Source organism: Semicossyphus pulcher, unplaced genomic scaffold, assembly GCF_022749685.1.
Source record: "Semicossyphus pulcher isolate SPU_LCO1_2020_fin unplaced genomic scaffold, fSemPul1.0.p SCAF_1, whole genome shotgun sequence".
Taxonomy (NCBI): Eukaryota; Metazoa; Chordata; class Actinopteri; order Labriformes; family Labridae; genus Semicossyphus; species Semicossyphus pulcher.
In genome coordinates, this window is record NW_027211603.1 from 29452380 (window position 1) to 29467357 (window position 14978).

Here is a 14978-nt window from a genome sequence, read left to right on the forward strand (position 1 = left end):
CTTCAGGGTGGGTCTGGAGGCTGTGGAGCTTCTGTGGAGAGCTGCTGTGGAGAGACTCCTTGAAGCTTGATGTTTGACTCAGGTCAGTCCACACTCTTTATACTCTCCTCTACAGGTGTGTCTGCAGGAGGATTATGGGTTGGGGTCCACACTGATAGGCCTAAATAAACCTCTGGAGGGAGGACTCCACAGACAAACCTACTCTTTAAACAGGTTTGTTTTCTCTGGTCAGCAGAGGGATGAACTCAACCTTACTTGTTTACTAGTTTCAGTTAAACCACAAAGACTTCACAAATGAATATCTTTTTCAGACTGGTATTTAAGAAAGGTAATGTATTTGTGGATTCAAAACTTTGTGTTGTTATTTGCTTCATATGATTAATTTGTTTGTGTTATTAAAAAGTAGGGAAGAACATTACCACAAAACATTGAGATAAGAGCAGATTATTTACTCTGCATTTATGAAAAGCAGTTAAATATTTGCAGTAATATTTTTGTATTTACTAAGTAGTCTGCTAAGAATGGACACAACTTATCGCAAACTTTACACCACATATTCTAAGATCATCAAAAACATACACACATCCTAGACACACACAGTGCTACAACCAGGAGAACTCACATTTTACTGTAGTCGCACAATCTCTAGGGTCAGTTGAGCAGAAATGTCCTTACCTCTCTTCAGAATAATTTAGGGAAGTAGCTTTTAATTACTTTAGCTTTTGACTGATGTTTACTCTGTTTACAGTCGGAGTTAAGTATGCTAGCAAGCTAACATTTGCTTCTTAGCAATAAACAAAAAATATGGCTGAGGCTAAATTTGGTTATAAACTAACGTACCAAAACGATGTTTACATTTTGACCTGATGGTTGCACTGAAAATGTAAAGGATTGCCAAAGTTAATGATGAAAGTACATGAATGTGTGGAACAAATTTCATACATCCTTTCAATAGTTGCTGATACATTTCATTTAAAACCATAAAGGTTTTTCATTGTGGTGCTACAGGATCAGCAAAGACAGAAAGATTAATCTTCTAGGCACTTAGGGAAAGCCTTGACTTTATGTAGGAGCCTCAAGGAAGGTCAGAAGGTCACAAAGGTCAATAGGATTCATCCTTTTCGGACTGATCCAAACAGTCACACTGCTAGCATAGAGGGTGGTATAACATCAACGACTGCAGTTCTGACAGAAACCCAAAGAGCCTTCTAACCACCTGGAATTAAAAAGTATATCATTTCTTTTGGAAGAAGAAAGATCAGTGTTTTTTTTGCTTTGAAAATTTGGAAGCTAAGCTCCGTTTTTTTACATAGCATGGTTATAGATAAGAGACAGATACTGGGGCTGATATTCAGTAGTTTTTGACAGATAAGTTAAGTGCAGGACAATTTTGACGGATGTTACACAATCTCCCTTTTACCTCATCTACGTACAGAGTTGCAGAAAAAGAGATAATAGCTTTGCCTTAACCCTATTAACTCTTAAATTACAGTATAACCAGCATTTAATTACATCTAGAATTAGACATCAGAATCAGTTTTATTGGCCAAGTATGTGGGCACACACAAGAAATTTGACTCCGGTTTTTCTCCTTCCAGGATGAGACCGATGACCATTGTGTCGAGTTTCACAGAAGGGTCCTGTGAAGTGCAGTCATTGGTGCAGAGCAGGGGTCTCAAACTCAATCAGAGAGGGGGCCGAAATCAAAAACTGGGTCTAAGACGAGGGCCGAACGGGGTCAACATTATTTGGACAACAGACATAAATAAACCACATGTTTATCAGAGGCATTATGACAAATTAGTCACACAAAAATATGAACTTTACTGCTGCAAAGACATCTTATAGAATTCAGAACAAACCAAGGGTATCAAAAAAAATGAGACCAAATTAAAGCTAAAATAAATCAGCATCTTTAATTTGTTTTTGTCTCCCTCTCTATCAGCAGCTTTTCACTGAGTCATTTCCAAAAAAGAGTTGTACCACAGGCATCAAAAACAGTCAGAAAACTATTTAAAACTAACTTTTTTTTTTTTTTTTCATTCACAACACCATCAAGAAAATAAGAATATTTCAAATGTGATCAGTCTGGTTAAAATGTGCAAATATTTCAACCATAAGCAGTCTACCTGTGATTACAGGAAAAGGTGCAAAAAGTAAATATATCTAAGTGCACTCTGCTCTTATGACTGTTTGCCAGAGCCAGGTGCTTGGCATCTTTTCTTGGGTGCAGGTTCATTGATGTTTGTGCTTAGGTTCTGAGCTGTGGTCATTCAGGGTGGAGTGAAGGTGTGCTTACACAGATACGTGCTTCCACACATGCAGAGCATTCGAGCTGCTTGTAGGCGGAGCTTGGGGCATCGTTTCTGAGTTCTGTCAGCTCCATTTGGATGTTTACAGGTGCTCTTTCCACGCCAAATACAAACGGATTACTGGGCAGTTCAGATTTACGTTTCTGAGCTCCAAAGTTGGCAAATAGCCGTGTGAACTCTGCCAGGTCAACAGTTGTTCAGTTGGGAACACAGTGGTGGAGACCTGGTTTGTCATTGTCTGGCAACAGGAGAAGTGACCCAAGTTTCCTTGCTGCACCTGAGTCTCCCACAGGTGCAGCTTGTCTTGGAAAGCTCTCACTGCGTCTGATCACACGGTCCCTACCCTGAAGCTCAAGGTTCACAAAGCTGGTGCTCGTAAGTCCTGATTGGTGCGGCCGCTCTTGCAGTGCATTTTGGGATTTGTAGTATCAGCGGTGTGCGTGCTGTATACCGGCGGGCCAGTTATGATACACATGTATATCTCACGTGTATCTCACGGGCCAGATACAATTGTATCGCAGGTCGGATGTGGCCCGCAGGCCTTGAGTTTGAGACCCCTGGTGTAGAGGGACAAGAGCAGTGGGGAGAGCACACACACCCCTGGGGGGCACCAGTGCTGATTGTCCAGGTACTGGATGTGATTCTCCACAGCCTCACCTGCTGTGTCCTGTTGGTCAAGAAGTTGGTGATCCAGTGACAGGTGGGGGCTGGCACAGAGAGCTGGGTGAGTTTGTGGTGGAGGATTTGAGGGATGATGGTGTTGAACACCGAGCTGAAGTCCACAAACAGGATCCTCGCGTAGGTCCCTGGGGAGTCAAGGTGATGTCCTTCAGGTGGCTCAACAGCCTTTTAAAGGATTTCATGACCACAGACATCAGGGTAACAGGCCTGTAGTCGTTGAGTCCTGTGATGGAGGGTTTCTTGGGGACCGGGATGGTGGGAGAGCGTTTGAAGCAGGAAGGGGCCTTGACACAGCTCCAGAGATCTGTTGACGATCTGGGTGAAGATGGGGGCCAGCTGGTCAGCACAGCCTCTCAGGCAGGAGGGAGACACACCGTCAGGTCCTGGTGCCTTCCTGATCTTCTGTCTCTGAAAGAGCTGACACACATCCTCTACATCAACACGGGGCAGAGTTTTTCTTAGGGCCAAGTTAATGTACCCTAGAAATGTTCAATCATTACAGAGGTCTGTTCCAACATTGATCCCACACTTTGACATACAAATAAGAAGTGTGTTTTCATTCTTCAGAGATATTATTGTAACATGGCTCTTGGTTGTAGTTCTCCTGGGAGTTGTGTTACAGCCCACTACTCTTATTGTGAATCATGTAGGGTTCAGAATATCTCAGACATGGTTCAGTACAGTAAACTAGGTATATTTTTAGTATCACATCCCAGAATCTATACAAAGGTGATGTTGTCTGCTACTGGATGAGATGTGAAACGTCTTCAAGAACTTCAACCAAGTCCAGTTGCCTTTTGGATTAATCTTAGAGTTACCATGACCTGGATGACCTAGAACCTTCACAGACCACACAAGCTTTACACCACGTCTTCTCAAGGTCATAACTCAGTCATAACAAATACACAACCTACATCCAGACACTGCTACAACCGAGAGAACTATACTTTCATAGTAGTGCCGCAATTTGATGTCAGTCGAGCATAAATGTTGATACATAATTTCAGCTACTGGCTCATGTCTGGACTGTTTACAGAAATAGATTAGAATGCATGCTAACATTAGCCTACTAGCAATCAACACAGAAACAGCTGATGCTGATGGGAATGTTAATAGTTTTGTAGATCTTTGGTCATAAACCAAAGTTGTATTTTTAAAATTTTGACTTGATGCTGGGGCGACATGAACATAGGAGGTCCACCAAAGTTACTATTAAAGGTGAACCAAATTTCATGACGATACACAAAAGAGTTGTTGAGTCTCTTCATTCAAAACCATGTGATCCTCTAACGGTGGCTCGAGAGGAATAGTTAAAGAATTAGTACCGTAAGTAACAGTCATCTTCTGGGGACCATGAATGTGGCCTTTAAATCCTGGGCCAATGCATCATGAACATGTTGTATTTGAAACAGCGAAGGAAAGCCTCGACTTGCTGATGGAGCTACTGGAGTAGTCCGATGATCACCAAAATCAATAGGATTCATCCTCTTAGGAACATGAATGATTGTACCACATTTTTGAGGTCCAAGGCAAATGTCTCACTGGGACACTAAAAGTCTTTCTTTTCTTATCTTTGATTCTCGACCAAGGTGGCGGACCCACTGACAACACTGTCCCTACAGAAACACTGCCACCTAGAGGGTCGAATAACATGACTTATTGCAGTAGCTCAGGTATTTCCAGAAACCTCTAAAAGTCATCCAACCATCTGGATGAGAAAAGTGCCTTTTTTTGCAAGAAGACAAAATTGCTTTATTTTGAAGCTGAGTTCTGTCACTGCCATTGAACTGTTAAGAGATAAGAGGCCCAAATTAGCGCTAACATTCAATGTGGTTTATTCTGAATTAGTTATTCATCATTTTTAACCAGATTATTTGTTCAGAGTAAAATGAAGCTTGAATTGAGTTACACAGTTTCTATTTTTTACTTATTGTTAGTTATATTCATCACTGTGCTCAAATCCAAAGCTATGTAATAGCAATACCTTTCAATGTAGTCTGTGCAAATGAAGCTCTGGCTTCAAGTCCAGGTCAGAAGACAAAGGTTTTACATTGTTAGACTCTATTGTCCTCCTGAGATCAGTTCTTTATCATCGTGTGTGAAATGTTTGTAGGCACAGTAAAGAAACAAAACTGGACAGCGATAAGTTTCTATGCATTACCTTTATTACAGATGATTGAGGCATGTGAGGGTCATATGTTTTGTTATCTGTATATTTCAAATAATACAGTAAAAGAAATGCAGTAACTTTTGATAAAACACAGAGAAAAGAGACGGGGTAAAATGGTTGCATTTAGCATTAGCATTGTTGTTAGCAGCCGTAGAGCAGGTTGATCCTCCTGATGTCCCAGTAGGACATGCCCTGCCTCTGGCCGATCTGGACGTTGGGGTCGGGGATGGGGGAGATGGAGTCCTTCCCGTACTGGATGGAGAAGGCTGTTCTTCCATAGTGCATGATGGAGGAGTAGTCGTAGGGAGTGTTCAGGTTGTTGGTGGACTGCTTGTAGAAGTTGTAGGCCATCTGCGGGTTGATGTTCTCCCAGTTGATCCTGACGTAGTAGTCGCGGTCGCTCCTGGTCTGTTCGTGCTGGAAGCCCAGAGCGTGGTTGATCTCGTGCATGATGATGCCGTGGTAGAGGCAGCCCTGCTTGTTGAGAGAGAGCACCTGTCTGCCTCCCTGTCTGCCCAGAGCGGAGAAACATCCGGCCTTGTTCTCGATGCTGATGTAGTCGTACTCGTTCTGCCGGGGGACGAAGCGGATGCAGGTCCTGCTGTGATACACCTTCATGGCGCGGTCCATCTTCTGCCTCTCCCAGCTGGTGAACTGGCTGCTCACGGTGAAGGGGATCGTCACCAGGCCGTTGGAGGCTTTCCTCCACAGGCAGTTCTGGGACCAGCACATCATGGCGTTTCTGGTTCTGGGAGCCAGCAGGTCTCCTTCCAGCAGCATCTCGTCGGTGGCGTTGTTGGAGGTCAGAATCCTGGTGGTGATGTCCACGGTGTCTGGGACTTCTTCTTCTTCTCCGCTTCCTTCCTCCTGGAGAGGAAGAGCCTGAGAGAGGCCGAGCAGGAGCAGCAGCAGCAGGCTGGCAGAGGGAGTCATCTTCAGGGTGGGTCTGGAGGCTGTGGAGCTTCTGTGGAGAGCTGCTGTGGAGAGACTCCTTGAAGCTTGATGTTTGACTCAGGCCAGTCCACACTCTTTATACTCTCCTCTACAGGTGTGTCTGCAGGAGGATTATGGGTTGGGGTCCACACTGATAGGCCTAAATAAACCTCTGGAGGGAGGACTCCACAGACAAACCTACTCTTTAAACAGGTTTGTTTTCTCTGAACATCAGAGGGATGAACGCAGCATTACTAGGTGGTTTTCTATGTCAAGGTTTACACTTTATATAGTCTTCAACCAACATTACATAAGAACAATTTTATCAAACCAACCTAATTCATGCAGTCATGTTTATGACTTGGAAGGTGGTGATCAATGAACCCACAAATTCCCTTAAATGTGTTCAAGCTGAAGTAACAAGCCTGTTTTGAAAGTGTAATGAGAAGTGTAGTGTAAAGAAAGTAGAGTATTTAAAAGTAGGTTGTGAAAGTAAAAACTTGTCAGAATAAGTAAAATCTGCAAAATAAGTAAGTGCAGTAATGAATCATTATTCGTTTTATTTCTTCGCACCTATTAATGTAATTTACATTCAAATTACTTGCCTTGACTGACACTGGGTTAAAGAAGGACCTTCTACTGTTCAGCGTTAGCGTTTAGGCAATCTCAGATCCCATCGGCTATAGTCTGACGACGATATAGCCTCTGGGGACAACGGTGAACATGCCGGGCGTGTAGCCAGCAATCAAGTCAATGCTTGCAGCTTTCGTGACACAATGTCAAGGAAATTTATCTCAAGCTGAACTTTGGATCTTCCCATCCCTAAAATCCACATCCCTGCCTCCAGACTCTACATTAGAATCTGTAAATATAGATCGGCATTTAGATAACCATATGTTTTAGACTAAATTCTTACTGTTGCACCTGAATTATCCAAATGAATGGACACTGATTAAATAAGGGTCTCAAAATAAGGCATGGGCAGTCACCTCCCCAGCCCCTCCCCTGTGCACGGCACTGCTACATCACAGTTATGCTCTTGTGATAGTAGCTTAAGCTTAGGTAATCTATCTTCATGCCTGACTGAGGTGTGCTCAGCTGGCTTTAAGGTGGTTAAAAATTCAACACTTACCACACAAGAACTCTACTGCGCACATCAGCAGCCCAGCGTTTGTTCTGCTGTAGCTGTTCTACATGAACACATTCGAGATGAAGTGCTGCGGTATCAGTGAGGACAAATGCTCAGGGACCACTACAATCTACACCATCTTTATTTTATGATTTCAATGTGTACTTAAAGCTTTAAGCTGCTATGTTTTGACACTTCAGTTGGTTTAATTCTCCTCCTTAGAGGGACTACAGGATGAGAAGGTCGAGTGCAGCTTGTTAAAGAACATATTGGTAAAATTCACTTAATAGCTGTCATGAGAACTGAAATTTGGACCTTTGTAACCCTTAAGCCAACATGTTTGCCTACAGGTGACAACTGTCATGATGCTAATGTTGAGTAATTGCGTTGATCCTGAAAAGATGTGTGTGTAATGTTATCCTCCATTGTGGTATTCAAACAAATTCATCTGCAAACGGTTGAATTTGCACCTCCATAGAGCTCCTGCCTGTAACAGTCATCAGCTGTACTTGTTGTGATGATTATGATGTTTTTTAATCTATTAAATCATGTTTAACCTCAGATAAAATGCTTGGTCTGTTTGTATCAGGGATCACAGTGATGTAGTTCATCCACTCTGAAATTTGTCATGCAGAAGGAATGAAAATGACAGCAGAGTGGCGGGACAGAGAGCTACAGAGACAGGGGTAAAAAAAAAAACCACAGGACAGCAATCCTCCATCATAACCGTGAAATAAGAGAGCACTGAGTGCCAGGGTCACTTACCGCTCACCCCGCAGCTTTTGGCTTACAATATTCCTCGGACCGTTCAGATGCTCTATCAGGACCAATTCAATAGCATCTGAAGCAGCACAATCTATCAGGCAAACTGTGGACTCAGCAGGAAGAGCGTCCATTTGTCATGGAGTCACTCAGAGTACCCGGGGTGATTTAAGATCAACCACAGTGGCTGCTGATGCAGTGCAAGCAAACTGAAGACATTATTTTAGGATGCCTCTTAATCACGAGGTCCACAGCAAGAAGAATGCATTCATGCATTAATCCTGCAACAAACAAATAAATTACCAGGACACTGATGCAATTTATGTCACAGTTTATATTTAAAGCTTAAACCTTTGGTGCCCTTCGTGTGGTTTGGCCTCATTGTCAGAACATTTTTTTTGTCACATGATATATACAGAATACTAAAGATAGTACTTCCTGAAAATCATCAGGAAGGGTAATCACACATTCAGGTAACATTATTTAAGAGGAGCTTGACAAAGAAAAGCAGCACACATCCTCAGTAGTAGTTGAGCTGTATATACGAGCCCTGTGAGAGCTGTAGAACACATGTTTCTCTGACTGTGACCTTCTTTACTGTCGGCTGCTCCTGTTGGTGATAAAGCAACTTGAGGTCATTCTACTCTTGACCTGACTGGACCTTTCAATAATTAAAAGCATCATTAAAATGACTTGCATGAGTTAATATTCAATTAGGTGGATTTGAGATTTATGACGAGTCTGTTTGCTGAACCAGCTTCTGTTTTAAACAGCTAAATGATTTTCTACGAGAGCAGCGGGCTGTAAAACAACTCCCAGGAGATGTGTTGGCTAAAGGTTTGTTTTTAACCAGAGTGCAACACAAGTTATGAATCTGTACTGAATGAAAACGACACACTAGCCTTAGGTCTGAACCTAATGTACATGCAGGAAGAGGGGCCAGTATTGATGTGTCAGGTTAAAAGAACTAAATAATCCAAATAATGATTACTTCCCTCACCACTTACTCTAATGATTGTCAGAAAATAGTGAAAAATCACAATTTCTTAAAGTCAAAGATGAGTTCGTTGAATTGTTTTTTTTAATGTTAACATTTTTCCATAAATTATTATGGAAATATATTGTAAGTAGTTTTTTATTAGTCAGGTCCAAAATCAATAATTGACTTAATTAAAAATATTAAAGAAAGTGTAACCAATGCTAAGCGTATTATAAAATAATTGACTGTACACTGTAACACTGTAACAACCCAGTAGAGTTCATTCAGGCTCTGATAGCAGTTTACCACCTATGTCCAGTTAAGGCCTGTTCAGACATTTTAGCAGCTGGGGGCGCCTTTTATGTCATTATTTCCAATGAGAGGGATGCTTTTTGCACGCTGTTTTTGCGTTGCAGAGCACCTTGCGTTTTTCCGCTCCGTGCGCCTCCCGTTTTTGAGGAAACGCTCAGAGCGCCTCGAGTTGAAAGAACTTCAACTCAAAGCAGAAAAGTGCCCGACCTCATTGCTGGTTTTTCTCATTGTCCAATCGGATGAAAGGAGAGGCGGGCCTTCTGTCAGTTTACAATATAACGATTAGGTTAATGAAAGCTAATGATTTGGTGGTTGCCTTAAAAACAGTAGAAAAAAAAGGCGCAGCAAGCTGCCCTTTTTTTTAACTGTAGGCTTCAACAAAAAAGACCTCGTGTCACATCCTGCAAAACATGCTCTGTCTGAGTGGGCCCTTACTCTCTACTTGCTGGACTTCTATCATTACGCTGCAGATCATCAGAGTTTCCTAATCCTATATCTTTATATATCCTGTGTACATAAAAATAAAGGAAACTCACACTTCCATTAGAAAGGATGGAGTTTATTAAAGAATATATGCAAAATAATTTGAACCTCAGTTTGATTACAACCCTTGCTTGTATGCAAGAAGAAACACTGAAAAGAAAAATGCAACCTGATGAAAATGATGACTTAATCAGCCCACTTGCAGGTTAAACCTGTGTAAAGGTTTTCTTTTAATGAGTCCTTTCTCAGTCCATGAAATTAGCAGAACCAAAACAAATGTAAATCGAAAAGTGTCTTCTGAGAAGGAATCCAAAGGGGTAAAACACAACAAAACTGTGTTTGAATATGCGTGGAGGAATTATACTGTAGTCTCTACTTGGAAATGCTCCTCTCCAGCAGCCACCAAGCAGAAGCAGCGGTCCCTCCTCATCAGAAGTCTACCTCAAAGCAAGCAGGAAAATATCACATAGGGGCGGCTGTGGCTCAGTGGTAGAGTCGGTCAACTTTCAATCGGAGGTCGGAGGTTCCGTCCCCAGTTCCTCAGGCTACATGTCGAAGTGTCCTTGGGCAAGACACTGAACCTCTAATTGCTCCCAGTGGCATAGCCAACAGGTATGAATGTGATATCTGATTGACTTCACGTAGCAGCCTCTGCCATCAGTGTATAGATGTGTGTGTTAATGGGTGAATGTGATATGCAGTGTAAAAGCAACTTTGAGTGGTGACTAGTGTGACTAGAAAAGCGCTATACAAGTACAGTCCATTTACATTATCAGGTGATTTGAAGTGAGTGAGTAGGTAACTGGCTCACACAGCTTCAGCTGCAGCCACAAGCCACTGGCCTCTCCACCAGCATGTATTGTATACAAACTGACTGTTGTAAAATGGCCATAAAGCAGTACTGTTGCAACACTTAAGGTGCAACACGTTAGAACAAAATGACAAAAAAAATAACACAAACAGGGTAATATCATCCTGAGTTACAAAAGCACAGTCAGTGATCTAAAGGTAAACTAATGATTGGCAAGCTCTTAAACATCTGAAACCATGATTCCAGCTTTAAATGTTCGTTAAGTGATCGATATGACTTGAGGGATGGCACGATCAGTTTGATGGTCTGCTGCTTTGGACCAGACTGAACAACTCAACAACTATTGGAACGTTTGACGTGTAAATTTTGATCAGAATGTCATTGCCCATGGTTTTGGTGATCCTCTGACGTCTCCTCTGGTGCCATTAAAATGCTGGCATTTTTGCTTGTAGTTAAAGGTTTTGACAACTGTTGCAAGATTTAATATCAAATTTGATACAGGGGTTTGTGTTCCCCTCAATTATTATTCTTTAGGTCAAACTTCCTATGTGTGTGTGTCAGCATGACTACCATGCTCAGACACACACTCAGCTGTTGAACATGCAGACTTTTTACCTGTTCAGCTCTTCTTAAGTAGAGCTTCACAAAATGCTATCATACCTTTGGACTCTTAGTGCAATTATTTAATTATTGTATGTTTGATGGTTTGAATATAGATAACAAATACATCTAAACTTTAGGTTGGTCCAATATACATAATGTCAATTCTTAATGGTTGAAGACCAGATCTGAATTTTTGTGCAAAAATGTCCCTTCTAATGACCAGAGAAAACAAACCTGTTTAAAGAGTAGGTGTGTGGAGTCCTCCCTCCAGAGGTTTATTTAGGCCTATCAGTGTGGACCCCAACCCATAATCCTCCTGCAGACACACCTGTAGAGGAGAGTATAAAGAGTGTGGACGGACCTGAGTCAAACATCAACCTTCAAGGAGTCTCTCCACAGCAGCTCTCCACAGAAGCTCCACAGCCTCCAGACCCACCCTGAAGATGACTCCCTCTGCCAGCCTGCTGCTGCTGCTCCTGCTCGGCCTCTCTCAGGCTCTTCCTCTCCAGGAGGAAGGAAGCGGAGAAGAAGAAGAAGTCCCAGACACCGTGGACATCACCACCAGGATTCTGACCTCCAACAACGCCACCGACGAGATGCTGCTGGAAGGAGACCTGCTGGCTCCCAGAACCAGAAACGCCATAATGTGCTGGTCCCAGAACTGCCTGTGGAGGAAAGCCTCCAACGGCCTGGTGACGATCCCCTTCACCGTGAGCGGCCAGTTCACCAGCTGGGAGAGGCAGAAGATGGACCGCGCCATGAAGGTGTACCACAGCAGGACCTGCATCCGCTTCGTCCCCCGGCAGAACGAGTACGACTACATCAGCATCGAGAACAAGGCCGGATGTTTCTCCGCTCTGGGCAGACAGGGAGGCAGACAGGTGCTCTCTCTCAACAAGCAGGGCTGCCTCTACCACGGCATCATCATGCACGAGATCAACCACGCTCTGGGCTTCCAGCACGAACAGACCAGGAGCGACCGCGACTACTACGTCAGGATCAACTGGGAGAACATCAACCCGCAGATGGCCTACAACTTCTACAAGCAGTCCACCAACAACCTGAACACTCCCTACGACTACTCCTCCATCATGCACTATGGAAGAACAGCCTTCTCCATCCAGTACGGGAAGGACTCCATCTCCCCCATCCCCGACCCCAACGTCCAGATCGGCCAGAGGCAGGGCATGTCCTACTGGGACATCAGGAGGATCAACTTGCTCTACGGCTGCTAACAAGCTAATGTTTCAAAGAGGTCATTAATGAAAATAAATTATCTCGACGCAACAACCAGCTTCTTTTTAATTCTGGCTTTGGCTTGTTTTGATTTCTGCCTTTCAAACTTTATTCTTTCCATATTATGATATATTTTTTATTATTTTCATTAATGCTCATTATGCACATATTAGTACATTCATGCAAACTTAGTGTGGTACTGATAGAAACCAAGGATCTAATGGTATTCTGACATTCTCTCTGACATCTGAAGAGCCTGCACTTTTTAGGCGGTCCCTAACCTCGGTTTGTTATTCTCTCATCTGCTGACAAATCATCCTAGGTTAGGGCCAAATGATGAGATCATGATGTAAAAATAATAAAGTAACATCAGTCAAGCTTTATCCTGCTCTGAACAACCATAAAAGTCATTCAGAATAAACCTTGTTGAATGTGCCTGTCATCTATAACCACCAAAGCGCTTGTTTTAGTCACTGACAGGCTCAGCTTGTAATTTCAAGCGTCTGACAACATTAATGAGAGGATCCCTGCAGACATATATCTTGATTATTGCTTGACTTAGTGTTATTTTGGATCCGACACAATATTTGTATGCCACAAACAACCTCGGCAACAGTAGTTCAGCATCTCCTGCAAGGTAAAAATGACTGTTCTTGTCTCCTGGCTTTGAAGAGACTGATGCATGTTTTTTTCTTGTAAAGAAAAAACATCTTTCTCTTTAACAAAAAGCTCTATCTCTATGTGGATGTTCTCTGTAATGTTTCCAGGCACCTCAAAAAACAATTTGAGGCATTCAGCAGCAAAAACAAGCACTTTTTGTGGACTTGTTCTTACGATCTCATTTGGCCCTACTGATTATGTTGTAGCCTGATTCTCAGCTGCAGGCTGAAGAAATGTATTGAAACAATTCCAAAACTATTTCTTCCTATTTGTTATTTAGACCTGAAAATATGAAAATAAATAAATAAATAATAGAGGCATGGTTTGAAAATAACAGAATTACTACGCAAGGCTCTGGAGGAACACAACATTATTGAAGAGTAAAGATGTGCAGTTTCATTTTATATTATATTGATGTGTCATTGTGTGACTTTGGGGTCCTTTAGGGGCTGTTCCGATGAAATGTTACGTTTTCTGTGGCGATGATGAAGCTGAAAGTCTGCACAGGTAAAATGATGATGTTTGGAAACACACGCTGACGGAGAGGGGGAGGAGGAACAGAGGGAGAGAGGAGAGAGATCACACCTCCCTCTCTGTGCTTGGGTCTACGGATGGGAGGAGTAGGAGGAGCATCATAACGCCGCCTGAAGGACGCAGAGCTGCGGCTCGGAACCGGGCTGAGAAACCAAATCCAGTCGGTACCGGTCCAGGGTGGAGATCTAACATCCCGGATGTGAAGAAACAGCGTCCTGTAGTTCTACGTCGGGTATTAGAAGCCGTCACAGCTCGATATACACGCGCAGCTACGTATTTAAATATGATGTAGCCGATACGCACTGGCTGGACAGGCGGTGAAGAGAGGTCGCTGACGGACTGTGCGTAATGCTGAGTGGACAGCAGTATTTCTCGCTGTATTTTCCAGCCTAGACGGGCTATTGACCAGAGATTCGCACTCCTTCTGCAGTGCAGCTCGTCATTACAACCAGATGCTCTCCGCCGGACCGGACCCGTTCAGTTTCATGCCGTCCAACCCGACCGGAGCCTGAGCCGAAGGATGCAGGTTAAAAACCAGATCTGCACCGAGCGGAGCAGCACCACCGACGACCCGGAGCAGGATGACAACCAGAAGAAAACCTCATGTTTCTCCAACATCAAGATTTTCCTGGTGTCGGAATGTGCGCTCATGTTGGCACAGGGCACCGTGGGAGCGTATCTGGTGAGTTTGTAGAGACGGACACAGCGTTGGTCTGAGGGATCGTCGTATCTCAGTTTATCTCAGGTAACATCGGGTTAACGCAGCGCCCTTCAAACCGGCACAGGCAGACAGTGAGTAACGACGCGCTGCCTCAGCTGATGCGGTTAATAATGATATTATTCTGCTCACATTAGAATAATCACATCCTCCAGCAGCCATGGGACGCGGTGCTTTCACTGATTGATGACTTGCTGCGTATTATCCATCAGGCCTATGCACCATCTGCATGACACAAAGCGCGTCACGGCGGCCGTCGGCTCCACGTTGTTGTTGGAGAATTTGAGATGCGTATACGGAGGGTCTGCTGGAGAGCAGGTTACGAAACGCTGGTCTGGAGCTCCATCCAGCACGCCGGCTCTGCTACATAATGCAGGAGGCCTTTGACACTGGAGGATACAGGCCTATAGATGACGTGATCACCACAACACAAGCGACCGCTGCATATGTTAGCTTCATTTTCTCATTACCTGCATTTCAGGTGATGATCGTTAGATTGATGGCAACTTTAGAGAAGCACAGCAGTGGATGAATGGTGAAATGTTTAAAGGGATGACATTCCTTGCACAATCAGAGATGCAGAGGTGAAACTGAAGCATATTTGCTAACACAAAGCAAATTTAAACACCTCACAAATGTAAGCTATGTGATGAAT

The 14978-nt window shown here is 43.3% G+C and overlaps 3 protein-coding genes across 3 annotated transcripts in view; 2 read left to right on the forward strand and 1 right to left on the reverse strand.

Annotated features, from left to right (window-relative positions):
• Window positions 1–5304: 5304 nt before the first annotated feature.
• On the reverse strand, window positions 5305–6096 carry LOC138606389 (high choriolytic enzyme 1-like). Its single transcript, XM_069678890.1, has one exon. It carries the CDS (start codon window positions 6094–6096, stop codon window positions 5305–5307), a length of 792 nt encoding a protein of 263 aa, XP_069534991.1.
• A 5522-nt stretch (window positions 6097–11618) lies between these two features.
• LOC138605780 (high choriolytic enzyme 1-like) lies at window positions 11619–12410 on the forward strand. Its single transcript, XM_069678256.1, has one exon. The coding sequence runs from the start codon at window positions 11619–11621 to the stop codon at window positions 12408–12410; it is 792 nt and encodes a 263-aa protein (XP_069534357.1).
• Window positions 12411–14125: 1715 nt separating this feature from the next.
• Window positions 14126–14978, forward strand: part of LOC138606287 (solute carrier organic anion transporter family member 3A1-like) — a 30125-nt gene continuing 29272 nt past the window's right edge. The window contains exon 1 of the mRNA XM_069678787.1: window positions 14126–14287. Within this exon, the coding sequence (XP_069534888.1) occupies window positions 14126–14287 (162 nt within the window). The remainder of the gene's footprint in view (window positions 14288–14978) is intronic.

What these genes read in the sequence shown, in the direction of transcription:
- LOC138606389 (XM_069678890.1), bottom strand. Translation starts at nt 6,096, where the DNA reads ATGACTCCCTCTGCCAGCCTGCTGCTGCTGCTCCTGCTCGGCCTCTCT.
- LOC138605780 (XM_069678256.1), top strand. Translation starts at nt 11,619, where the DNA reads ATGACTCCCTCTGCCAGCCTGCTGCTGCTGCTCCTGCTCGGCCTCTCT.